At 46.3% G+C, this 27,401-nt stretch overlaps 1 protein-coding gene across 2 annotated transcripts; it reads right to left on the reverse strand.

Annotated features, from left to right (window-relative positions):
- Positions 1–4,434: 4,434 nt before the first annotated feature.
- Positions 4,435–26,888, reverse strand: PHYH (phytanoyl-CoA 2-hydroxylase). 2 transcript variants are annotated; one of them, XM_507662.7, is made up of 9 exons: positions 26,590–26,888; positions 24,845–24,903; positions 22,139–22,249; positions 21,070–21,238; positions 18,473–18,554; positions 15,019–15,200; positions 10,340–10,489; positions 7,613–7,747; positions 4,435–4,995 (listed from the first exon to the last, which is right to left on the reverse strand). In XM_507662.7, the coding sequence occupies exons 1-9, from the start codon at positions 26,866–26,868 to the stop codon at positions 4,942–4,944; spliced, it is 1,221 nt and encodes a 406-aa protein (XP_507662.7). In that variant the 5' UTR covers positions 26,869–26,888; the 3' UTR covers positions 4,435–4,941. The 2 variants fall into 2 exon arrangements, with proteins under 2 accessions (XP_507662.7, XP_001141280.3); XM_001141280.6 differs by lacking the exon at positions 24,845–24,903 and having other exon boundaries at positions 26,042–26,686.
- Positions 26,889–27,401: the final 513 nt, after the last annotated feature.

The following is a 27,401-nucleotide window of genomic DNA, read 5'->3' on the forward strand; positions in this document are numbered from 1 at the left end:
TTAGCTGAGCATGGTGGTGTGCATCTGTGGTCCCAGCTACTCAGGAGGCTGAGGTGGGAGGATAGCTTGATCCAAAGAGGTCAAGGCTGCAGTGAGCTATGATGACACCAGCCTGGGTGACAGGGTGAGAGCCTGTTTCTAAAAACAATAAAGGGCAGGGAGAGAAAAGAAATATCCGATCATCAATTCCTGTCCCAGAGTGGCAGGGAAGGGGAGGGGAAATTGTCTGGGATTAAAAGATGGTTTAGATGACTCACGCAGTCATTTGCCAACAACTGTTTGAATACGTAGCAGAATCTCTTTTGATTTGTTTTATGATCAATGAGACCACTCTTGGAAGCAGTGATATTAAAATTTAGAATGGGTTGGGCGTGGTGGCTCACGCCTGTAATCCCAGCACTTTGGGAGGCCAAGGCCAGTGGATCACTTGATGTCAGGAGTTCAAGACCAGCCTGGCCAACATGGTAAAACCCCGTCTCTACTAAAAATACAAAAATTAGCCAGGTGTGGTGGCACGCACCAGTAATCCCAGCTACTCGGGAGGCTGAGGCAGGAGAATTGCTTGAACCCGGGAGGCGGAGGTTGCAGTGAGCCAAGATTGCACCATTGCTCTCCAGCCTGGGTGACAGAGCAAGACTCCGTCTCAAAATAAAATAAAACAAAACAAAATAAAATGTAGAATGGCCAGTGAGGCTTAGAGCAAGTGTCTACAACGCCAGGACAGGTCCTGGAGGCTCCTGGCAGCCTGGCATTACCAGTTGGGTTGCTGGACTTGGGGAGGGAGGGGAGGAATCTCAGGAGAGGGGCTGGAGCAGGTGGGAAGGAGGGGCAGCACTTCAGGGACTGAGGAGCTCAAGATGAAGGCTACTTACCAGCCATGACAGCCCTTCTTTTTTTTTTTTTTTTTTTTGAGACGAAGTCTCGCTCTGTCGCCCAGGCTGGAGTGCAGTGACGCGATCTCGGCTCACCGCAACCTCCGCCTCCCGGGTTCACGCCATTCTCCTGCCTCAGCCTCCCGAGTACCTGGGACTACAGGCGCCCGCCACCATGCCTGGCTAATTTTTTGTATTTTTAGTAGAGACGGGGTTTCACCGTGTTAGCCAGGATGGTCTCGATCTCCTGACCTCGTGATCCGCCCTCCTTGGCCTCCCAAAGTGCTGGGATTTTAGGCGTGAGCCACCGCGCCCGGCCTAAGAGTCTATCAATGTGTTGGCAGCGGATGTAGCAGCCATGCTCCCAAGCTCAGCGCCAGCTCTGGGGAAAGCCAACTTCAGCTGAGGATACTTTGCAGCGCTGTCCTACAGCTCCTGTGACCCTCTTCCCTTTTGCTTTTCCGCACCCATTTTTCATCCTTCCCTTGTTCCCAAAGCCTGCTTTATTTCTTCTCTGGATGAAGAAGAAATGTCTTCACGAAGATATTAGGATCCACTGCTGTCATTCCAGAGGTACTTGCATCTTAAAAGACAATGTTGGCTGAGGCAGGAGAATCGCTTGAACCCGGGAGGCGGAGCTTGCAGTGAGTCAAGATCACACCACTGCACTCCAGCCTGGGCAACAGAGCGAGAATGCGTCTCAAAAAAAAAAAAAAAAAAAAAAGAGAATGTCCAGAAAGAGGCTTGGTCCTCAAACTCATGGTGAGTGATGGAATCTCAGACATGGGTGGGAACCTTCTCAACCCTCTTCCAAACATGCTGAGGAGGGGCCACCTGTGGGACCTGCCTTGCTCAGGACAATGCTGTTATCAACTGAAGTGCCACATTCCTGTACTCATGGTATCTGACTGATGGTCCCTCTGTTACATATTTTGAACATCATCAGGTACAAACCCTTGGCTTTTTCTTCCCCTCCCTTACAGGACACCTAACAAAGGCCTTCAGTGGGCTTCACACTTGACATCAGGCGGCTTCAGGCTTGAAATGAATGAGATGGAAAAATAAGCTAAATCTCTCCAGACATTCCAGCTATATACGGCTAGTTGAAATCTGTTCTCTGGCTTTTCTACCACAAGGTATCCTCTTGGGCCTAAGAGACCAGCATTCAGCAAGTCGGCCACAGAACGCCCATAGCGATATGAAAACTCCTCTATCTCATTATGATCAAATAAATGCAAATTACAATAATCATATATACCGCTTTTCTATTAGATAGTAAAAAAATAAGACCAGGCATAGTGGCTTACAGCTGTAATCTCAGCACTTTGGGAGGCAGAGGTGGGAGGATTGCTGGAAGTCAAAAGTTTGAGACTAGCCTACACAAAAAAGTAAGACTCCATCTCTTAAAAAAAAAAAGAAAGTAGGCCGGGTGCAGTGGCTCACGCCTGTAATCGCAGCACTCTGGGAGGCCGAGGCGGGCGGATCATGAGGTCAGGAGATCAAGACCATCCTGGCTAACATCGTGAAACCCCGTCTCTACTAAAAATAAAAAAAATTAGCCGGGCGTGGTGGCGGGCGCCTGTAGTCCCAGCTACTCGGGAGGCTGAGGCAGGAGAATGGCGCCAACCCAGGAGGCAGAGCTTGCCGTGAGCCGAGATCGCATCACTGCACTCCAGCCTGGGTGCAGAGCAAGACTCTGTCTCAAAAACAAAACAAAACAAAACAAACAAACAAACAAACAACTCCCCCCCCCCAAAAAAAAACAAAGAAAAAAGAGTGGGGAAGGCGGAGGTTCCAAGCACACACAAGGAGCAAAGGCCTCCAGTTTTCCCAAGCTATTAGTCTCAAAATTCACAGAAGAGGATCCTTGCAATTTGTTTTGTTTTGTGATTTGTTCGAGCACCTTATAAAGTCCTTTTAGACTAGACTCTGGTGAAATGGACATGAGCCCAGGACAAATCCCTTCCCACCTCCCCTCAGTCTGATGAAATCTGGTGGAATTCCTTCCCTGACTCTTCATTTTCCAGCCAACCCTGACTGCCACCTTTCACAGGACAGGTCCGCGTGGACAGTTTGAGGCACCCTACCTCATCCTGACATCTAGTCCCACTTCATAGAGTAGGTGCTTGGATATTTTAGCCGGGCGCGGTGGCTCACGCCTGTAATCGCAGCACTTTGGGAGGCCTAGGTGGGTGGATCGCTTGAGGCCAGGAGTTTGAGATCAGCCTGGCCAACATGGTGAAACCTCGTCTCTACTAAAACTACAAAAATTAGCTGGGTGTGGTGGCGTGCACCTTTAGTCCCAGCTACTTGGGAGGCTGAGGCGGGAGAATCACTGGAACCTGGGAGGCAGAGTTTGCTGTGAGCTGAGATCACACCACAGCACTCCAGCCTGGGTGACAGAGCAAGACCGTGTCTCCAAAAAAATTAAAAAAAAAAAAAAAAGAGTGGGTGCTTGAATATTTCTTACATGCACTAATGGACAAAAGGGACATGGATCAGATGGGAAATGAATGTTTCCTGATGGCAACCAGTTGGTTTTCACTCACAAAGGCACACAGGAAATAACAAATTGCTCTTCAATATTCCTACTGAAGTTTAGTTTTTCATATTCACTTTAAATTTGAAACAATTTAGAGTTTATTCCATAACAAAGCAGGGCTCCCCACATGTTGTTTACACAGGCATTCCTTTATTACGTTTTATTTCCAATCAGCCCATAATCTAATTCCCTTAGAGCCTGTCAGTGATCTGCCTTCTCCAGTTCCCAGCGGGAGCTGAGCTTCACTTGGCTGTCCTCACAAACAAAACGGCACTCATGGCAACACTAGATTTAGGAAAACTTGTGCTTAGCAGATTGACAAGAAAGGTACTCTGTTATTTCTTTCTTACTAAAGCCCTAACTAAAATTTGTAAAAATAAGGACTATGTCTCCTTGCTGCCCTCAGCTGGTACCGAAAATATGGTGCTGTCTTGAAATAAGTTTGTTCAGTCCATGCTCACTCCAAATCCAGGGAAAAGTATCTAAAAATTTCCCTATAGCTTGAAGGAGGTTAGGCTTCATTCATAAATGTGGAAAGTTTCCAGCAGCCCTACCCAATAAGATACATCAAATGAAGTCACCCTCATCTTCGTTCTTTTTATTTATTTTTCATTCCTTTTTTTTTTTTTTTTGAGACAGGGTCTTGCTCTGTCACCCAAGCTGGAGTGCAGTGGTGTGATCTCAGCTCACTGCAACCTCTGCCTCCCAGGTTCAAGTAATTCTTCTGCCTCAGCCTCCTGAGTAGCTGGGATTACAGGTGCATGCCACCATGCTCGGCTTTTTTTTTTTTTTTTTGTATTTTTGGTAGAGATGGGGTTTTGCCATGTTGGCCAGGCTGGTCTTGAACTCCTGACCTCAGGTGATCCACCCACCTCGGCCTCCCGAAGTGCTAGGATTACAGGCGTGAGCCACTGCACCTGGCCCTTGTCTTCATTCTTCAGGAACAGAGGAAAGGACTGGAAAGAACAAGTCTTCTTGTTAAGGGAATGGTTGGGTTGAAGAAATCACAGGAGAAAGCCCTTGTCCGAGCAGGAATATCCACTTTATTTGGACTCCATGACACCCTTCCTATGCCCTTGACTAAATGTGAATGTATTATACATTGTTCCAGATTTGGGGGGAAAAAAATCTCTTATGACATAAAATTGGTAGGGAATGGGTTTATCAGAAAGGGGATACAAAACATACCCTAAGCTCCAAATCATTCACTTCTTCTTGGGTAAAGAGCTAACTGAATGAAAGAAATTGATTTAACACTTAAATTAGACACCAACCACCTTTATTGGCTGCCACCCTAAATTAGTTTTCCTTAAAACAGTAATATTTCACTTTTACTGTTTTTTTTTTTCCATTAAAGCAACACCATTGTGCTGCAAAACTAACACTATGCAATTAAGTACCTGATACATGTTTTCTGCTTTTAACAAGTGATAGAAAAGGTTACATCATCTCATTAAGAAAACATTTTCCTTAGACATTTTGTTTGGTTTTGGTTTTCTGTTGAAAGAGTTATAGCAGATGGCTATTTCAAAGATTGGTTCTTTCTCCTTTCACAAGTCGAGCTCGAAACATCCAAATATCCTGGAAATAATATCAAACAGAGTGAGTTTATGGAACACTTCAATCTGCCCTCCATTTACCTTCAATTTCACCATAACACAAAATTGATTTCTAGCTTCTATGAAAGGTTACATAGGGAAAATAATCCCTGTAAGTTATATTGATTAGTAAACAAAACAACTCAACTTAAGCTACTTACTCAACTCATTTTTAAAAATTTTTTGGGGACACAGTCTCACCCCATTGCCCAGGCTGGAGTGCAGCGGCTCACTGCAACCTCTGCCTCCCGGGTTCAAGTGACTCTCCTGCCTCAGCCTCCCGAGTAGCTGGGATTACAGGTGTGCACCACCACGCCCAGCTAACTTTTTGTATTTTTAGTAGAGACAGGGTTTCGCTACATTGGCCAGACTGATCTCAAACTCCTGGCCTCAAGTGATCTGTCCGCCTTGGCCTCGCAAAGCCTCCCAAGTGCTGGGATTACAGGTATGAGCCACCACTCCTGGTCTACTTAACCGACTTCTAAAACAGTGTTAACTAAATTAAGTCAGTGGGTCCCCCAGCTGCTGTCAGTTCTGTTTTATTCAGGATATTTGTTGGTGCCAGCTAACATAACTGGGTCAATGTCATGTCAGGTTACAGAACAAACAGTTCACTGCCGTTTTTCTGCATAATTTTTTTTTTTGAGACAGAATTTTGCTCTTGTTGCCCAGGCTGGAGTGCAATGGTACCATCTTGGCTCATTGCAACCTCTGCCTCCTGGGTTCAAATGATTCTCCCGCCTCAGCCTCCCAAGTAGCTAGGATTAAGAGGCATGTGCCACCACACCCGGCTAATTTTATATTTTTAGTAGAGACAGGGTTTCACCATGTTGGTAAGGCTGGTCTCAAACTCCTGACCTCAGGTGATCCACCCGCCTCAAACACCCAAAGTGCTGGGATTACAGGAGTGAGCCACTGCACCTGGCCTGATGACTCTTATGTTACTTGTCTGAGCCTTTTTGAGTGTTCTACTCTTGATGAGATGATAATAGTGAACATGGTATCAAGGATTACTGCTTTGTTTGGTGGGTTTCTTCCCCCTCTGCCCTTAATAAAATAATTTAGATGTTCTTATTTCTTGTTTCTTGTTTATTTTTGAGCAAACAGCAAGGTATGGTGGAAAGAATAATTTTCAGATTTGACCTGACTCTGAAATCAAGCTTTGTCGCTTAGCTAGCTTAGATCAGCCTCTGGGATTTGTTTTCTTGTCATTGACAGCATGGAGTTTATACTGCCCCACCGGGTTTTGGTGAAGAAAATAAGAAAATGAATATGAATGTGCTTTTGTACTTTACAGAGAACTATGTAGCAGAGTTAATATTGTTATTCTAAATATAACTTACAGAGTAATTAAACTAAACGTGGGAGGTATTCATTTAGCACAACCTTGACAAACCTCAAACATAATGTACATATATTTGTTCTCCCTTAAAATTTAGGATGTTAGCTCAAAGCTCCAGTTGACAAAATGTATAGGCATTTTAGGTACTGAACAAAAAGTAAGGAAGGACAAGAATTTCTAGGACCTGCAAATGCAAAATCAGAGCATTTTCAGAGATGCGACACATTTCCAGGTTCTAAAGGGAGAAGCAAAATTCCTTTTGTTGTTGTTGAGACAGAGTCTCGCTCTGTTGCCCAGGCTGGAGTGCAGTGGCTTGATCTCGGCTCACTGCAAGCTCCGCCTCCTGGGTTCACGCCATTCTCCTGCCTCAGCCTCCCGAGTAGCTGGGACTACAGGCATGTGCCACCAGACCCAGCTAATTTTTGTATTTTTAGTAGAGACGGGGTTTCACCATGTTGGCCAGGAAGGTCTCGATCTCCTGACCTTGTGATCTGCCTGCTTTGGCCTCCCAAAGTGCTGGGATTACAGGCGTGAGCCACCTCGCCCAGCCATAAATACTCTATTCTATATTAATAAACATGGCCTATGATTGGATCTCAAACCTATAACTTTCCTTCTATCCCTTCAGAAGGCTTTTTTTTTGACACATGGTCTCACTCTGTCACCCAGGCTGGAGTGCAGTAGTGCAATCAGCTCACTGCAGCCTTGACCTCAAGCTCCAAGTGAGCCTTTCAACTCAGCCTTCGAGTAGCTGGGACTACAGCTATGCTCCACCCAACCTGACTAATTTTTATTTTTATTTCTTTTTTAGTAGAGATGGAGTCTCACTGTGTTTCTCAGGCTGGTCTCCAACTCCTGAGCTCAAGTGATTCTCCTGCTTTGGCTTCCCAAAGTGTTGGGATTACAGGCATGAGCCACCATGCCCAGCCAGAAGGCAAGGTTTTGTCTTTGATTTTCTCTCATCTCAATCTGTAGTTTTGTTTTCCTTTACTGTCCTCTGTGAAACAGGACGGCCTGCACACCTCTGGACAGCCCCAAGACATAAAGAAGAAGCAGGAAGTTCTCAAGCCTCCTGCACGGGGGCACAAGTGTAAATGGAAATTCCATTGTCATTTTTGGTGGGGGCTCAGTGATGTCCCTAAAATGAATCTAAACCCAAGCACTATATACTGTCAAATAAACTAGGTATGAGAATTATGAAGCATCTGAAGAAAAGAAAAACCTGAGATTTTTACCTTGCTATTGTATACAAACATACCTTCAAGTCCACGCTATTTTCAGCTCCAAAGAATTTATGTGCTATTCCTACAACTTCCTTCTCGATGTTTTCTTGACTGGTGCCCTTCACGTCAATGTAGTGGCAATCGGCACTGGCGAAATGGCAGGAAATTGCCTGTGCAAAGTGAACAAATTGATATTGGAGAAAAACATCCCATGAATACCAGCGACCAAGCAGGGAGTCTTTCTTTTAGAAAGTCATTTATTTCACTCAGTATTTGATTTCTAAGTGGAAAGTCAGGTCCATTGCATCCCGTGTCAATCTCTTTGTAACTAAGCCTGTTTTTGTTTCCAGCTAGAAGTTAATTGAGAAATTTCAAAAGATCGTTAACCAGATGTGACATGTATTTTTGAAAGGTATATATGGGAGAGGGAATGGAATTACGTCAGTAAGAGGTATTTAGTTTTTTTTTTTTTTTTAGCATTTTATTTTCCTAATGAATGAATATCCCAAAGTCTTAAGAAGGACTGCATTCCACGGCAGTTTATCTCATAAGTTAGTTACCTGGTCCAATTTGGGATGAATTGTTATTTCAGTGGCAATAGATTATGAAAAGAACTAAAAATACCTTGAGAAAGAAAATAATGCAGACACCTTCTCTCAAATCAAAAGGACATTTAAAAGCCAATACCAGTGACATATATTACCCCTCTTGCTTCCTTCTGAGGGTAAGGATGAAATTACTTGGTTCTCCCTATTTTAGAAAAAGTTATAAACAGATCTAAGCTGCAAGGCAATCGTTAAAACTTACCTTTTTTGTCACAAGTGATCACACTTGTCAGAAAGACTTTCTACTTTGCCCCAAACAACAAATTTCTAGGGAGTGGAGTCACAAACTCCATTGCCTCTGTAAGCCCTGGTGCCATACGGCACTGTAACAGAGCCCAAGGCAAAGGGAAAACACGCACCCCTATATCTGTATCTTTATGAAATTATAGTAATATTTTTCCAGAACATTAAAGTCATTAAGCCTGGGCACGGTGGCTCATGCCTGTAATTCCAGTACTCTGGGAGGCCAAGGCAGGAGGATCACTTGAGGCCAGGAGTTCAAGACTCGCCTGGGCAACATAGCAAGACCATGTCTGTACAAAAAATGAAAAAGTAAAATTAGCCAGGTGTGGTCGTGCATGCCTGTAGTCCCAGCTACTTGAGAGGTTGAGGTGGGAGGATGGCTTGAGCCTCAGTGTTCCAAGACGCAGTGAGCTATGACTGCACCACTGCACTCCAGCCTGGGCAAAAGAGCAAGATGCTGTCTCAAATAAATATATAAACAAATAATAAAATTTTTAAAAATAAAAGCATTAAAAAACATTGGGCCAGGCGAGATGGCTCACATCTGTCATCCTAGCATTTTGGGAGGCCAAGGTGAGACGATCACTCAAGGCCAGGAGTTCGAGACCAGATTGGCCAACCTGGTGAAACCCTATCTCTACTAAAAAATACAAAAATTAGCTGGGCGTAGTGGCGTGTGCCTGTAGTCTCAGCTACTCACGAGGCTGAGGCAGGAGAATTGCTTGAAGCTGGGAGGCCAAGGTTGCAGTCAGCTGAGATCGCATCACTGCAATCCAGCCTGGGCAACAGAGTGAGACTCCACCTCAAAAAAAAAAAAAAAAAAAAGGAAAATTGCCAAGTCTATATATTAAAACCCACAACATGATTTGTGTCGTTGTGCCTGCACCTCGCTACTTGCACAGCTCTGAAGGTTGTGCTAGTGTGGGGTCCAATAGTGTCTTTTATTTAAACTTTTGGCATTGTGCGCAGCCAATACATTGGGTATTTTGCATTAATTTTGATTTTTTTAAATTTCGCATTAAAATGTTACTAAACTCGATTGCAGAGTCTTTTTTTGGCATCCCCTTACATTTTACCCCTGGAGAGAGTGCCCCAACTTGTCCCACCCTAATCCTGACCCTGATGAGGCTGGTGGAAATATGAATGAATGGAAGATGAAATTTGGCCCCTAACCCATGGCCTCAGGAGACAACAGTGATTTTTTTTTTTTTTTTAGTAGAGGTGGGGTCTCGCCATGTTGCCCAGACTGGTCTAGAGCTCTTGGTCCCAAGTGATCCTCCCGCCTCAGCCTCCGGAAGTGCTGGAATTACAGGCATAAGCCACTGCACCTGGCTTTCATAATCAATTTTTTTTTTTTTTTTTTTTTTTTTTTTGAGACGGAGTCTCGCTGTCGCCCAGGCTGGAGTGCAGTGGCGCGATCTCGGCTCACTGCAGACTCCGCCCCCTGGGGTTCACGCCATTCTCCTGCCTCAGCCTCCCGAGTAGCTGGGACTACAGGCGCCCGCCACCTCGCCCAGCTAATTTTTTGTATTTTTAGTAGAGATGGGGTTTCACTGTGTTAGCCAGGATAGTCTCGATCTCCTGACCTCGTGATCCACCCGCCTTGGCCTCCCAAAGTGCTGGGATTACAGGCATGAGCCACCGCGCCCGGCCCATAATCAATATTGACAAGGTTAGGATCCTGAGGTCACCTGGCTTCTTACTGATAAGAGCACAGAAAGCCCAAGGTAAGCAAATATATTTCCTGGTAAATAAACTGGACTAAAGTCCAGGTTGGTTAAAAGCCACAAATCTTTAAAATGTTAATGCAATTAAATTAAAATTTTATTCAATTAATTTGAATTCAATGAATTGAATACAATTTTTGTTTCTAAGCCACACTTCTGCAGCAGGTGCAGCAATGTGAATGCTTACCTTCCGGAATCCCTGGGTTTTGTTCTGACCAGATCCGTGGATGAGCAAAGGATGGAAGAAAACAGTGTCGCCCTTCTCCATCACCAGGTGCACCCGGGCCTTGTTTTCCTCGTAGTCCTGGATCCCGTGGAACATTTTGTTAACTCCCCCCTAGAACAAGAGGCAAGTGAAGTCTACATTTGAGGGAGTACCATAATTAAAAACATTGTCAGTGGTTCATCAGGGAAAGCAAACATCAGGGAAAGAAAGCATTTCTTTCTCCCAAGAGAAATAAGTGTCTAAATTAAATGCTTACATTTTTTTCAGTATACAAAAGCCTCTCAGATATCTGGTTTTTAAGAGTCACATGTTGGCCGGGCATGGTGGTTCATGCCTGTAATCCCATCTCTTTGGGAGGCCAAGTTGGGAGAATTGCTTATGCTCAGGAGTTTGAGATCAGCCTGGGCAACATGGCAAAACCCCATCTCTACAAAAACTGCAAAAATTAGCTGGGCGTGGTGGTGCCAGCCTGTGGTCCCAGCTACTCAGGAGGCTGAGGTGGGAGGATCGATTGAGCCGGGAGGGGGAGGTTCCAGTGAGCCATGATCACACCACTGCCCTCCAGCCTGGACAACAGAGCAAGACTCTGTCTCGAAAAATAATGGTAATAAAAAAAAAGAAGTCACATGTTGATATTAAAATCACTGATTTTTTGGAGCAAATGAACAGTGTGGAATTTCCACCTGCCCTTCATGACTGCATTATACATGAAGATCTAGCTTAGCTTTGCCTTTTGTGGTTAATGCAGGCAACCACCTATCTTTTGGGCATTTCCAGCCTGAAACTGTGAGTGTTCCCAGTGTGTTCTCCTCCTCTCCCAGAACTTTAAATAAATCCTTCATCTCTTACTCAGGAGTGTCTCTGAGAAGCTATTTCCCCAAAATAGGGGGGAGAAAATGCTTAATTTTTCTGAGCTCAAAGGCACTTATGTTACATCCAGAATAATGAAAGAATAGTAAATTAAAACACTGTGTTTGTTTGTAACTATTTCCCAAATTAGTTACTACTTTAGGTAATGCGGTTATGTCTTTATTAAAGAAATTGACATGAGAAGCACCTTAGGAGTCAGGGTAAGGGAAGCAGCCCATTCCTCTTCCTAAGAGCATCCCCAGTTCCTTCTGGGAATGACGACATCCCTCTTAGACAGTGCTGAGACTCTGACCCAGAGCCCTTCTCTCCTGGCCAGGGTGAATGTGCGACCCACACTAAGCTAATCATACCTCCCACTCTGCATCTGAGCAGGGTATCTGAGACTCCACACGCTCTGGAAGCCCTGCAAACTTTTCCCTTTGCCTTCTGTCAGCCACAGCCCACTGCAGTTGCATGCACCAAACTTTAAACCTTGGCTTCACTGATGAGTTTCACATTAAATGGTTTTATATCAGGATCCAGACACTCACATATTTTCATTTGACACTAATCATTGGTGCAAGAAATCTGAGACGTTCTATTATTATTATTATTGTTATTACTGAGATGGAGTCTTGCTCTGTCGCCCAGGCTGGAGTGCAGTGGTGTGATCTCAGCTCACTGCAACCTCCATCTCCCAGGTTCAGGCAATTCTCCTACCTCAGCCTCCCGAATAGCTGGGACTACAGGCACACACCACCATGCCTGGCTAATTTTTGTATTTTTAGTAGAAATAGGGCTTCACTATGTTGGCCATGCTGGTCTCAAACTCCTGACCTCAAGTGATCCACCCGCCACGGCCTCCCAAAGTGCTAAGATTACAGGCGTGAGCCACTGTGTCCAGACGAGTTAGGAGTTCCTAAAACCATGTTCCTCATTTCCTATCGAACTACAACTCATTCTCCCTGCTTTAACAATGGCGGGGGGTGGGGGGGCTCTTTCCATTCGCAGCATCATGGGATTCCAGGATCTTTTCTTTTCTTTTTCTTTTTTTGAGATGGAGTCTTGCTTTGTCGCCCAGGCTGGAATGCAGTGGCGCGATCTCAGCTCACTGCAAACTCCACCTCCCGGGTTCAAGCTATTCTCCTGCCTCAGCCTCCCGAGTAGCTGGGACTACAGGCGCACGCCACCACACCAGGCTGATTTTGTATTTTTAGTAGAGACAGGGTTGCTCCATGTTGGTCAGGCTGGTCTCGAACTCCCGACCTCAGGTGATCTGCCCACCTCGGCCTCCCTAAGTGCTAGGATTACAGGCATGAGCCACTGCGCCCAGCCCAGGATCTTTTCTTTTTCTTTTGATACAAGAACTTGCTCTGTCACCCAGGCTGGAGTGCAGTGGCACCAGCATAGCCCACTGCAGCCTCGAACTCCTGGGCTCAAGTAATCCTCCTGCCTCAGCCTCTGGAATAGCTGGGACTACATGCATGCGCCACCATGCCCAGCTAATTATTATTATTATTATTATTAGAAATGAGACCTCACCGTGTTGCCCAGGCTGGTCCTGAACTCCTGGGCTCAAGCGATCCTCCCACTTTGGCTCCCACAGGGTCTTTTCACCTTAGACCTAACGCGTTAATAGTCATCTCTCTGGTTTCTTTGCTTCTAGACGCCTATACCTCCAACGTGTCCTGCACCAGAACGTGACATTACTGTCCTTGAAGAGCCGATTTGATCCCATCACTCATGAGCTCAAATGCATTTAACATTTCCAAGCATCAGCAGCTGAATGGATGAACAAACCATGGTTCACGGTGCAGCCATGCAATGGAATACCACTCAGCAAGGGAAGGGAAAGAACTACTGATGGCCGGGCGCGGTGAGCCCAGCACTTTGGGAGGCCGAGGCAGGCAGATCACGAAGTCAGGAGATCGAGACCATCCTGGCCAACATAGTGAAAACTCGTCTCTACTAAAAATATAAAAATTAGCTGAGCATGGTGGCTTGTGCCTGTAGTCCCAGCTACTCGGCAGGCTGAGGCAGGAAAATTGCTGGACCAAGGGAGTCGGAGGTTGCAGTGAGCCAAGATCGTGCCACTGCACTCCAGCCTGGTGACAGAGTGAGACTCTGTCTCAAAAAAAAAAAAACAACAACAAAAAACTACTATCATACACAACAGCATCAATGAACCTCAAAATCACTACGCTGAGTGAAGGAAGCCAGAACGGGACAAAAAAATCTATACTATGTGATTACATGTCTATGACATTTTAGAAAATGCAAACTAACCTGCAGTAACAGAAAGCAGCTCAGTGGTTGCCAAGAGCAGGGAGAAGGATGGAGTATCTTGATTGTGGTGATGATTTCACAGGTATGTGTGTGTGGAAAATGATCAAATTATACATGCAAAATATGTACAATTTACATGACAATTATACCTCAATAAAACTGTTTGTTTGTTTTAATTGTTTGTTTTTTAATTAAAAGCTCTTCAGCCAGGTGTGGTGGCTCACGCCTGTAATCCTAGCACTTTGGGAGGCAGAGGTGGGCGGATCACGAGTTCAAGAGATCAGGACCATCCTGGCCAACATAGTGAAATCCCGTCTCTACTAAAAATACAAAAATTAGCTGGGTGTGGTGGTGCGTGCCTATAATCCCAGCTACTCGGGAGTCTGAGGCAGGAGAATCACCTGAACCCAGGAGGCAGAGGTTGCAGTGAGCCGAGAACGTGCCATTGCACTCCAGCCTGGTGACAGTGTGAGACTCCTCAAAAACAAAACAAAACAAAACACAACAAAAAAACAAAAAGGGTCTTCGATCTTCCTAAAAAGTTTGAACTAAAAAGTTCCCATTCTTCCCCCAAATAAACTGCAGACTTGTTAGTATAACAGTCTTTTCTAATCTGGTCCTAATGTACCTTTTTGGGCTCACCTCCTCTGCTGCTCCCCAAAATACACCCCCAGCGCCCAGCCCATCTAGACTGCAAGCTCCCTGGGTCTTTCCTGTTCTTTGGTCAAGTTCAGGCTTGCCCTTGACCTTGTGCCTTCCTATATCGACTCTTCCCTATGGGACATTGTACACTGTCCTGCAAGGCTCAGGTCAGACACCAGCCTCCCCAGATCCTTTGCTGGTCTCTGCAGTTGCAAGGAGACAATCTCTCCTTCCTTACTCTGAGAGCCATCAGTTAGTGAGTAAGACTGACTTGGTGTCTACCACACACATCTGGGGTCGAAGGGTTTATGTCTTACCTCTGCAGCTAGGACTTACAATCTCGGATCCTATACAGTACCTACCCAAGGTCCCCACCTTGGCTGGCTTTCAAACACGTGTTAAGGGCAGGTACAGTGGCTCATGCCTTTAATCCCAGCACTTAAGGAGGCCGAGGTGAACAGATCACCTGAGGTCAGGAGTTCAAGACCACCCTGGCCAACATGGCAAAACCCTGTCTTTACTGAAACCACAAAAATTAGCCGGGCGTGGTGGTGCACACCCGTAGTCCCAGCTACTAGGGCGACTGAGGCGGGAGGATGGCTTGAACCTGGGAGTTGGAGGTTGCAGTGAGTTGAGCAAGACCCTGTCTCAAAAACAAACAACAAAAAAAGTGTTGAAAATAGGTGTGATGAATGTTTTCTCTGACATCCTTGAACTTTCTCTGATCCTCACTGCAAATCTTAGGACAATGTTTTGCTCAGAAAGGAAATGCCATCTCATTTGTAAGCTCTTTATAGGTACTGCTGTGAAATAGAAACTGCGAAGGAGATTCGGATCAAGACTCAGCCGCCGGGCAGACCTACCTCCCACTTGGGGTAATCGTGGGGCTTCAGGGAGCCCTTGTGTGTGCCTGGGAGCACAACGAGACAGCCATTGTTCCGGTTGATGTGCTCCATCGCCGTCCAGGCGCAAACGATGAGATCGCTGGGCCTGAAGGGGAAATAGTGCAGGTCCTGGTGCAGGGGATGACGGGACGTCTTCTTGCCTGAAAAGAAAACCTGCTACTAAAGGATGCTCGAGGCCGAGTGCAGTGGCTCACGCCTGTAACCCCAGCACTTTGGGATATAAAAATATATCCCAAAGTGGGAGGCTGAGGCAGATGGATTGCTTGAGCCTGGGAGTTCAAAACCATCCCGGGAAACACAGTGAGACTCCGTTTCTACAGAAAACAAAACAACAAAACAAAACAAAACAAAACAAAAACAACTAGCCGGGTGTGGTGGCATGCACCTGTAGTCACAGCTACTTGGGAGGCTGAGGTGGGAGGACCACCTGAGCCTGGAGGTCGAGCCTGCAGTGAGCTGTGATTGCACTGCTGCATTACAGCCTGGGTGACAGAGAGCGAGTCCCTGTCCCCCACCCCCACCAAAAAAAAAAAAAAAAAAAAAAAAAAAAGCTGGTCTCAGAATTCTTATCCTTTGCCTGAAAAAACAATGACCTGTCCCCAGAAGAACCAAACAAATGAAATAATGCTAGAGAAAATCAGCCCCGGAGAGATAAACACCAAATTGGAAATCAACACACTGGCTCCACATCTTCAAATCCTGCACTCCCTTCTTCCGGGTTGCTGGTAGCTGAGTACTTATGCACACTATTTTCCAGCAAGCGGTATAACATCATCATCTCTGTTGTGCTTTATTCTTTGTTGTTATTGTTTTTTGAGACGGAGTCTTGTTCTGTTGCCCAGGCTGGAGTGCAGTGGCGTGATCTCGACTCACTGCAGGCTCCGCCTCCCGGGTTCACGCCATTCTCCTGCCTCTGTCTCCCGAGTAGCTGGGACTACAGGCGCCCGCCACCACGCCCGGCTAATTTTTTGTATTTTTAGTAGAGACGGGGTTTCACTGTGTTAGCCAGGATGGTCTTGATCTCCTGACCTCGTGATCCGCCCACCTCGGCCTCCCAAAGTGCTGGGATTCCAGGCGTGAGCCACCGCGCCCGGCCTTGTGCTTTATTCTTTTGTGACCCTGGATTGGGCACAGTACCTAGCGTGCAGTAATGCATGTTCAAAAACCAGTTGCATTAATTACATTGAAGAGAGTGATATGGAGTCAAGTCTGAAATCCCCTTCGAAGTGGCTGATGTCAAAAAAAGTTCTAAGCCACGTGTAGTGGCTCACACCTGTAATCCCAGCACCTTGGGAGGCTGAGGCAGGCAGCTCTCTTGAGGTCAGGAATTTGAGACCAGCCTGGCCAACATGATGAAACCTCGTCTCTACAAAAATACAAAAATTAACTGGGCATGGTGGTGCACGCCAGTACTCCCAGCTACTTGGAAGGCTGAGGGCTGAGGCAGGAGAATCGCTTGAACCCAGGAGGCAGCAGGTTGCAGTGAGTCAAGATCGCGCCACTGCACTCCAGCCTGGGCAACAGAGTGAGACTCCGTCTCAAAAAAAAAAAAAAGAAAAAGAAAAAAAATCACACAAAACAGGACGGGCACGGTGGCTCACGCCGGTAATCCCAGCACTTTGGGAGGCTGAGCCGGGTAGATTGCCTGAGGTCAGGAGTTCGAGACCAGCCTGACCAACATGGTGAAACCCTGTCTCTACTAAAAATACCAAAAAAAAAAAAAATTTAGCTGGGTTTGGTGGTGGGCACCTGTAATCCCAGCTATTCAAGAGGATGAGGCAGGAGAATCACTCAAACCCCAGAGGCAGAGGTTGCAGTAAGCCAAGATTGAGCCACTGCACTCCAGCCTGGGCAACAGAGCAAGACTCCATTTCAAAAAAAATAAAAATAAAAAAAGTTATCTAAGAGGTCCTCACCCCCCACAACTATAGTCATTCCGTGCTGTGTCCACTCGGAGTGCCCATGACCACACTGACATTTTCCCCTGGTTTGCTCCCTGAGTGTGGCTCCCGAACACCTGCTCTCCTCAGGGAGGGAGAGACCTGGTAATGCTAAGCTGCCTTCTATCACATAAACCCCTCCTGCAGATCAGAAGGAAGAAAAGGCAGAAAGGATAGGGGACTCTCTCATGGCTGATTTTTGCTGCAGGCATAGAGGAATTTCTCAGCGTAGTCCAAGTGATCTGCACTACAATCTCTGGACTTGAACTCCTGGGCTCAAGCGATCCTCCCCCCGCAGCCTCCTGAATAGTTGGGACCACAGGTGCACATCCACGCCCAGCTTGAGGAAGGTTATTAAAATACAGAAACCTGGGTTATATTTCTCAATCAGTCTGTCTGCCAATGAGGTCTTAGATTCTACATTTTAGCAAGCACAAGACATTTTAAAGACAACTATAGGCTGGGCGCGGTGGCTCACACCTGTAATCCCAGCACTTTGGGAGGCCAAGGCAGGTGGATCATCTGAAGTCAGGAGTTCGAGACCAGCCTGACCAACATGGCGAAACCCTGTCTCTACTAAGAATACAAAAATTAGCCAGGCTTGGTGGCACATGCCTGTAATCCCAGTTACTTGGGAGACTGAGGCAGGAGAATCAGGAATTGTTTGAACCTGGGAGGTGGGGGTTGCAGTGAGCCAAGATCACGCTATCGCACTCCAGCCTGGGCAACAAGAGCAAAACTCCGTCTCAAAAAAAAAAAAAAAAAAAAAAAGACCACTATAGTTTGTGACTCATAGTAACAATTTTAATTGTGTTAGTAATAATAATGTCTTCCTATCAGGAATGCAAGAATCCACACTATCACAGCTAAAAAGAGCTGATCAAGCTTAGAGACGTCGAATGGCAGGAACCTTTGATATATGAACAGTTATGTCGGTTAAACTGCATTTTTGGGGAGCCAGTCGTCTGAAAATTCAGCAACAGTCCTACAGTTAATATCTGAAATAATTACCACATTTCACTGTTGTTATAGTGTAAGTTATTTTAAGACTTCCTCATCCAAAGTTTGACAGTTGTACACATGATTATAGTTAGACATCAGCTATTTTATTATTTTGTTTTGTTTTATTTTATTTATTATGTAGAGATAGGGTCTCACTGTGTCACGCAGGCTGCAGAGCATGCCATTATAGGTTCACTGCAGCTTCAACTCCTGGGCTCAAGTGATCCTCCCACCTCAGCCTTCCAATAGCAGGGACTACAAGTGCATACCACCATGCCTGGATATTTCTAAATTTTATTTTTAGAGACAGAGCCTCACTATGTTGCCCAGGCCACTCTCAAACTCCTGGCCTCAGAGATCTTCCTCCTTCAGTCTCCTAAAATGCTAGGATTACAGGCATGAGTTACTGCGCCTAGCCAACCTTACACATTTTAATGAAACCATTTTTTTTTCTTCTCCATTACAATTACCAGAATCTGGAGGTTTGTTTATCAACATTGTGTGCATGGCCATAATATTAGGTCCAGTGAAGCACTCCACATATTTCAGAATCTAGGAAAACACAAAAACAAAAACAAACCTTGTGGGAAATCAGAAGTATTGACAACTGGTACAAAGTACAGTAGCTATCCACACAAGAACCAAGAAGGCAATAGTTTAAGAACCAAGCGGTATTTCACAACATGGCAAACAAAGCATGAAAAACCCAGCCATTGGAAATCATTCTAAATCTATAACACGGAATGAAATGGGCTTTTTCTGAGCTAGCTGGGAACGAAACCATTTTTTTTCTACAAGAAACATAGGAGTTTCGATGAGATATTAATATAGCTTTCTTGTCAACCCAAGCTACAGAAGGTTGCTCAGTGGGAGGGCAGTTTCCTCTTCCTCATTGGAGCCTCTGCATATGAAGAGTCCCATACAATTCGCAGCTGTCATGAATAGCCCGGAAGAAAGCAGAACGGTGGCTTGGAGGACATTTGACAATCGGGGACGCTTGGTACTTGACAACTCATTACTGAGATCTGGGAACCAGGAGGTGACGGGAAATGGGGAAGCAAGAGTGAACAAGCAAAGCAGGTCCCAGGCGTTAGATGAAAAATGTTAACCCAGTAATGACATGGGTCAGAGTGGCCGAGGGACACTGCATTATGAAGAAAAGGCTAACATGGGGAACCGTGACAGGGAGAGCTGGTTTAGTCGTGGGGCCTGGGAGCTGGGCTGCTGCTACCTTGTGTGCAGAACCCAGCAACGGAGGGGGGAAAAGCAGAAAGGGCTCAACACTGAGGTCGGGTGCGTTAGGGCACACCTGTAATCCTAGCACTTTGGGCGGCCGAGGCGGGCGGATCACCTGAGGTCAGGAGTTCGAAACCAGCTTGGCCAACATGGCAAAACCATATCTCTACTAAAAATACAAAAATTCGCCGGGCATGGTGGCACGCGTCTGTAATCCCAGCTACTTGGGAAGCTGAGGCAGGAGAATCACTTGAACCCAGGAGGCAGAGGTTGCAGTGAGCCGAGATCATACCACTGCAGTCCAGCCTGGGCAACAAGAGTGAGACTCTGTCTCAAAAAAAAAAAAAAAAAAAGAAGAAGAAGAAAATAAAACAACCCATGATATTCAAATTTTGATTCTGCAAAAAAAAAAAGACTCCAGAAAATAAGCCACCTTCTACTGCTTCCTCACTTTTTGATCTCTTGTGTATAAGGAATATTGGCAATTTGAGTATGAAACCCTGGAAAGGTTATTAAAAGCCTAGCAGTCAGGCACACACTTGCTTTTTATAAAGCCTGGTATTTTTTTGCATTCATCTAGGCTGGGATTTTCTGAATGCCAGCCATTCAAGAGCCATCCTCACAACTTCTGACATAACTTGTACTGTTATTTAGCCAATGATTTCCCTACCCTTAGTTAGCTCACTTGTTTTTTGTTTTTTGTTTTTGTTTTTGTTTTTTTGAGATGGAGTCTCGCTCTGTCGCCCAGGCTAGAGTGCAATGACGTGATCTCGGCTCACTGCAACCTCTGCCTCCCAGGTTTAAGCGATTCTCCTGCCTCAGCCTACTGAGTAGCTGGGATTACAGGCGCCCACCACCACGCCCGGCTAATTTTTGTATTTTTAGTAGAGACAGGGTTTCACCATGTGTCTCAGGCTGGTCTCAAACTTCTGACCTCGTGATCTGCCCACGTTGGCCTCCCAAAGTGCTGGGATTACAGGCATGAGCCACCGCGCCCGGCAGTTAGCTCACTTCTTTTATTCAATCTTTGTTTTTTTTTTTTTTTTTCCAATACAGACAGTGGTCTCACTATGTTGCCAGACTGGTCTTGAACTCCTGGCCTCAAGTGATTCTCCTGTTTCAGCCTCCCAAAGTACCACTTCGCCTGGCCTTTTTATTTAATCTTGTCCTAATTAACAACATTTTTGAAATCATGAGTTTGGTAGACTGTTGAGTTTTTTTCCAATACCTTTAAAAATAAATATCTATTAAAATAATTTATACCTCCTAAAATCATGGCATAGACCACCAGATACTGGTCCCATTCTTCAGAAGTGTAGGACATTGGCCAGGTGCAGTGACTCATGCCTGTAATCCCAGCACTTTGGGAGGCCGAGGTGGGTGGATCACGAGGTCAGAAGTTCGAGACCAGCCTGAGCAATATGGTGAAACCCTTTCTCTACTAAAAATACAAAAATTAGCCAGGTGTGGTGGCAGGCGCCTGTAAACCTAGCTACTCGGGAGGCTGAGGCAGGATAATCACTTGAACCTGGGAGGCAGAGGTTGCAGTGAGCCGAGATCGCACCACTGCACTCCAGCGTGGGCAACAGAGCGAGACTCTGTTTCCAGAAAAGAAAACAAAATAAAACCCACTGATTTTACTCAATTCAACTCCTTTCCATATCCAGCTCTAAGAGCAGTGGTTCCTGGGCTCAAGCGATCCACCTGCCTCAGCCTGCCACAGTGCTCGGATTACAGGAGTGAGCCACTGCGCCCGGCCAAATCAGCGGGTTTTACAGGCAGACATACACACTGGCAATTAAGCCGACGCAAAGCAAGGGTGGTCTCTGACCTCGGGGAGAGTGCAGTATCTGAAGAGCTCCTTATCTTCCTGGAAATCCTGGACCTTCGTGATCATCTTCTCACTGGGAGCATATTCGGATTTCGAAATGGTCACATCTCTCATTACTGTTAATCCTAATGGTTTCACCTCCTTTCTGCAGATTTTTTCAAACTCATTCCTAGAAAATTAAATTTGCAAATGATGTCGTTACCGCTGGCTCCAAGCACCTGCCCTGCCCTCCTCTGTGGAAAGGGTTGCAGACTTGAGGGGTGGTTCCTCTGCACTAAGTTGGCCTCCAGCTTGAGGTAGAATAATTCCAATGAAAGGGAGGAGAAACTGTCCGGCTAGAATCCATTCCCAGAATTAAATTATTCCCTAGTTTAGCATACCAGTAGGGAAGTCTTTTTATAATTTGGTTACATTGTAATAATAATAACAGCAAACATTTCTGTAACACTTACCATGTGCCCAGCTCTCTTCAAAGTGGTTTCCATATATTTCACCATATTTAGTCCTAATAACAACACTAGGACATAAGTGCTATTATTATCCCCATTTTACAGATGAGGAAACAGAGGCATGGGATGTGAAGTAAATTGCCCCAGGACACATGATATTAAGTGGTGGAGCTGAGACTGAAGCCCAGGCATGGTGGCTCCCGACTGTAATCCCAGCAACTCAGGAGGGTGAGGCCAGGAGTTCAAGACCAGCCTGGGCAACATAGTGAGACTCCCTGTCTCTAAAAACAAAGAAATAAAAAATTAGCTGGGTATGGTGGTGCACAACTGTGGTCCCAGCTACTCAGGAGGCTGAGGCAAGAGGATTGCTTGAGCCCAGGAACTTGAGGCCGCAGTAAGCTATGATCGCACCACTGCACTCCAGCCTACACAACAGAGTGAGACCCTTTCTCTACAAAAAATAAAAAGCCAGTCTGGCACCAGAGCCCATGCTTCTAAACACTTCCCAACAAACCAAATCATTAAAAAACATCTGTAAAGCCAGGAGCGAATCCACCTTGTATTCTCATTACATGCACACAATACATACTATTGTAAAATAACAAATAGTGTTACTGTACCGAAAGCGTTGAATATCGGCATCAGGTACAAGATTTTTGATTACTAGAAACCCATTTTCTTCATAAAATTTTCTCTGTTCCAGGGTTAGAACATTATTATCCAGAGTATACCTAAAGGAGAAAAAGAATCCCAAAATAAGTTATATTTTTAAATTACAGGCTAGGCACAATGGCTCACACCTCTAATACTAGCACTTTAGCAGGCCGAGGCAAGTGGATCACTTGAGGTCAGGAGTTTGAGACTAGCCCAGGCAACATGATGAAACCCTGTCTCTACAAAAAATACTGGTTGTGCCACTCCACTCCAGCATGGGTGACAGAGTGAGACCCTGTCTCAAAAAAAAAAAAAAAAAAAAAAAATTTAAATTACATCCTAAAAATATGTATCAAGAACCTGAGGCTAGGCGTGGGGGCTCATGCCTATAATCCCAGCACTTTGGGAGGCTGAGGCAGGTGAATCGCCTGAGGTCAGGAGTCTGAGACGAACCTGACCAACATGGTGAAACCCCATGTTTACTGAAAACACAAAGTTTAGCCAGGCATGGTAGTGGGCACCTGTAATCCCAGCTACCCGGGAGGCTGAGGCAGGAAAATCGCTTGAACTTGGGAGGCGGAGGTTGCAGTGAGCTCTGATCATGGCACTGCACTCCAGCCTGGGCGACAGAGCCCGACTCCGTCTCAAAAAACAAAAACAAAGACAAAAACAAGAACCTAAGAAACGTTCATGCCCTTCAATTCAGCATTTCTAAGACCAAGGAAATAATTTGAAAACTTACGCTTTATGTTCAAAATGTTAACTATGGTCACCAAAACAAGTGCATTAGTGGGCCGGGCACAGTGGCTCATGCCTGTAATCCCAGCTTTTTGGGAGGCTGAGGCAGGTGGATCACCTGAGGTCGGGAGTTCGAGACCAGCCTGACTCACATGATGAAACCCCATCTCTACTAAAAATACAAAAATTAGCGTGCCTGTAATCCCAGCTACTCAGGAGGATGAGGCAGGAGAATCGCTAGAACCTGTAGGGGTGGAGATTGCAGTGAGCCAGGATTGTACCAGTGCACTCCAGCCTGGGTGACACAGCAAGGCTCCGTCTCAGAAAAAAAAAAAAAAAAAGTGCATTAGTGGAAGAAAAATTAGTGACACTATGTTCACTCAGTGGAATATGACTCAGATATTAAAAATTAAGGCCATATAATAGTATGGACGGCGGGCACGGTGGCTCATACCTGTAATCCTAGCTTTGGGAGGCTGAGGTGGGCGGATCACGAGGTCAGGAGATTGGGACCAACCTGGCTAACATGGTGAAACCCGTCTCTACTAAAAATGCAAAAAATTAGCCCGGCGTGGTGTCTGGCGCCTGTAGTCCAGCTACTGGAGAGGCTGAGGCAGGAGAATGGCGTGAACCCGGGAGGCGGAGCTTGCAGTGAAGCAAGATGGCACCACTGCACTCCAGCCTGGGCGACAGAGCCAGACTCGGTCTCAAAATAAAATAAAATATAATAAAATATAATAAAATAAAAAATAGTATGGACAATGCTTATTATAATAAAATATTATTACAATTATGTAAAACCAAGACACTATATGAAAAAAAGAAAAGCCTGCAAAGAAATACACCAAAGCAATTTTTAACAGTGATTGCCTTTAGAAATGGAATTAGGGATGATTTTTAAAAATTCCTTCTATTTCTCTGATGTTTCTGTAATGAATACATATGATTTTTCAGATGGGAAACAAATTCAATAAATTGTATATTTTTAACTGTCCAGTTGATGCATTCCAAGAAGGTAAAGTAACAAAATCCAAATAAATGTACAGCATACCCATAAACTCAAATCACCCAACCTATTCCTTAAGATTGGAATTGTGGTTGTAGGAGAATATTTAGGAAGGTCAAGATCTTCCCCTTTAAAGGTGATTTAAGATAAACTAAAGATGCTAGCTATTATGTCCATATAACCAAATTACAAGCTATTTTTTTTTTTTTTTTTTGAGATGGAGTCTGGCTCTATCACCCAGGCTGGAGTTCAGTGGCGTGATCTCAGCTCACTGCAACCTTGACTTCCAAGGTTCAAGCGATTCTCCCACTTCAGCCTCCTGAGTAGCTGGGATTATAGGTGCACACCACCATGCCCAGCTAATTTTTGTATTTTTTCATTTTGTAGAGGTGGGGTTTGTAGAGATGTTGGCCAGGCTGGTCTTGAACTCCTGACCTCAAGTGATCCACCTGCCTTGGCCTCCCAAAGTGCTGGGATTACAGGCATGAGCCACGGTGCCCGGCCACAAGTTAATTTAAATGTGATGTTTAACTGAATTTTTAAGTCAGATTATAAGCCTGGTGTGATGGCTCAGGCCTGTAATCCCAGCACTTTGGGAGGCCAAGGCAGGAGGATTGCTTTAGCCCAGGAGTTCAACACCAGCCTGGGCAACATAGGAAGGGCCCATCTCTATTAAAAATAAATAAATAAATGTCAGATTATGTATTTTCTGGTATTTTTCCTTCTTTCTGAATCTTAAAATACATACAGAAAATTAATCGGTCTTCAAAATTTTCCACAAGTGCACTAATTAGAATAAGTCCTGGAAACAGCGGATTTGTATAATAAAATTCTAATCAGGTAACATATTATGTGGTATATCTTCATTACCACTCAAGAAACTTTCATATACATAATATATTTCAAAATTAAAACTCAAACTACTTACTGGAATTGTTGAGGATGGAAACTGGCAGAGGAAATAGTCCCTGAAATGGGATGAGCTACCTAGGATGTGAATTAAGGCAAATAAAGTAAAATATAGAAGGCCAGGCGCGGTGGCTCATGCCTGTAATTCCCGCACTTTGGGAGGCTGAGGCAGGCGGATCACTTGAGCTCAGGAGTTCGAGACCAGCCTGGCCAACATGGTGAAACCCCATCTCTACTAAAAATACAAATTAGGCTGGGGGCGGTGGCTCACGTTTGTAATCCTAGCACTTTGGAAGGCCGAGGCGGGTGGATCACCTGAGGTCGAGATTTCGAGACCAGCCTGACCAATATGGTGAAACCCCATCTCTACTAAAAATACAAAAATTAGCCAGGCGTGGTGGCATTCATTTGTAATCCCAGCTACTGGAGAGGCTAAGACAGGAGAATTGCTTGAACCTGGGAGGCGGAGATTGCAGTGAGCTGAGATCAGGCCACTGCACTCCAGGCTGGGCAACAGAGAGAGACTCCATCTCAGAAAAAAAACACTACTACTGCTACTACTACTACTACTACTACTACTACTACTACTACTACTACTACTACAAATTACACTTGGGAGGCTGAGGCAGGGGAATGGCTTGAACCTGGGAGGCGGAGGTTGCAGTGGGCCGACATTGCGGCTCTGCACTCCAGCCTGGCCACAGAGCAAGACTCCGTCTCAAAATAATAATCATCATCATAATAATAGTAATAATAATAATAACAACAATATAAATTCGCCTGGCATCGTGGCGCAACCCTGTAGTCCCAACTACTTAGGAGGCTGAAGTGGGAGGATCTCTTGAGCCCAGGAGTGAGCCGAGATCGTACCACTACTGCACTCCAGCCTGGGTGACAGAGTGAGGCCCTGTTTCAAAAAAAAAAAAAAAAAAAAAAAAAAACCAAAAAAGCAAAACCCTAGAAATTCCTTTTAAAGATCTCTTTTCTATCCGGTAACTGCAGAGAGTTGACATAGAATTGCATTGTTTCTTTAGCTTAATCGGTTACTTTCGGAATGTCACTCTCATCAATTAACATGTTATCCTTTCTTTCTCTCTGTTTCTCTCTTTTGGAACGCACTGGCCATCACGGCTCACTGCAACCCTGGATTCCTGGCCTTGGCCCCCAGAAGAGCTGAGACAACAGGCAAGGCGTGTGCCGCCGCGCCAGTCCTCACCCGCTGTCCTTCCCCAAATAGTGTCTTTATATAACTCAGTGGCAATGCCGTAGTCCAGCAGGGAGGCCGCCCTGGGCAGCGCCTGCCTGGCCAGCTCCTGCCCGGGAGGGCACCGTCCTCTCCCCTCCGGAGAGGGCCCGGTCACTGCCTGCCTGGGCCCGTTCCAGGCAGCCCTGCGCGCCTGTGCACCGTGCGCCTCTGATTGGACATCTCTGGGTCTCTGGACAGCTGCGGGGGTCACGCGCCGCCGGTGAAACGACGTCTCCACAAAGAGAGGAGCAGAGGCCCCCAGGGATCCCGGAGGGCAGGGCAACGCGGCAATTGCCCCGACCCCAGGGCGGCCGCGCGTGTCCTCGGGGGACGCAGCCTCTTCCCCGCTCCCCGGCTCCGGGAAGAGACGCGACCCAGGCGGGGACCCGGCGCTGAGCGAGGAGGCGCTGGGGCTGCGAAGCGTGCGACCCCGAGGCCTCCACCCGGACCGGGGCCACCACTCAGGCGGCGGCGCCGGCGCCGGATCCAGCCCGAGCCCCGCGCAGCCCAAAGGATACGACAGCCCCGGCCGAGGGGCGGCCGAGGTGGCCCAGAACAATCTGCAGACGGGCGGCGGCGCGAGGCTGCTCCATGGCTGCGGCGCGGGGAACCCCCACCCCTCCCGGCCTCTGCCCATTTAGCCCAGCGGGCGGCTCCGCCTCCAGGCGCCGCCCCGGACTGGACGTAAGCGGGATTCCGGGCGGTGCCAGCTCGCGGGCCGGGCTGCTGGGGAGCCCTAGTCTGCTAGAGTCCGCGCGCCGGGCAACCGCGCGGGGCTGAAGTCCTCCCCACACCATGATCCTTCCGTCCTTTATTTTCTTTCTTTTTAAAAAGAAACAAGATCTTGCTCTGTCGCCCAGGCTGGAGTGCAGTGCGCGATCATAGCTCACTGCAGCCTTGAACTCTTGGGCTAATTTTTATTTTTTGTAGAGATGGGGTCTCGCTACGTTGCCCAGGTGGGTCTCAAACTCCTCCCCGCCTCCCGTCTCGACCTCCCAAAGTGCTGGGACTACAGGCGTGAGTCATCACCCCTGCCCCGCACCTTGTTTCTATTCCATCACCAGGACCCTCCCTGCCGCACTGAAGCTCGGGGGCCCAGTGACCAGGCCGAGGTCACACAGTGACAAGTGGCTGGGTTGGGACCTCACTCACTCTCCTAACTTCATGGCTTCCATCTGTTTAACCCCACGTGACTGCTCCTTCCACTGACAGCTGAAAGAATAAAATCTCCGATTTAAACAAAAAGTTTGCCGGGCGCGGTGGCTCACGCCTGTAATCCCAGCACTTTGGGAGGCCAAGGCAGGCGGATCACGGGGTCAGGAGTTCGAGA

Source organism: Pan troglodytes, chromosome 8, assembly GCF_028858775.2.
Source record: "Pan troglodytes isolate AG18354 chromosome 8, NHGRI_mPanTro3-v2.0_pri, whole genome shotgun sequence".
In the NCBI taxonomy this organism is placed as follows: domain Eukaryota; kingdom Metazoa; phylum Chordata; class Mammalia; order Primates; family Hominidae; genus Pan; species Pan troglodytes.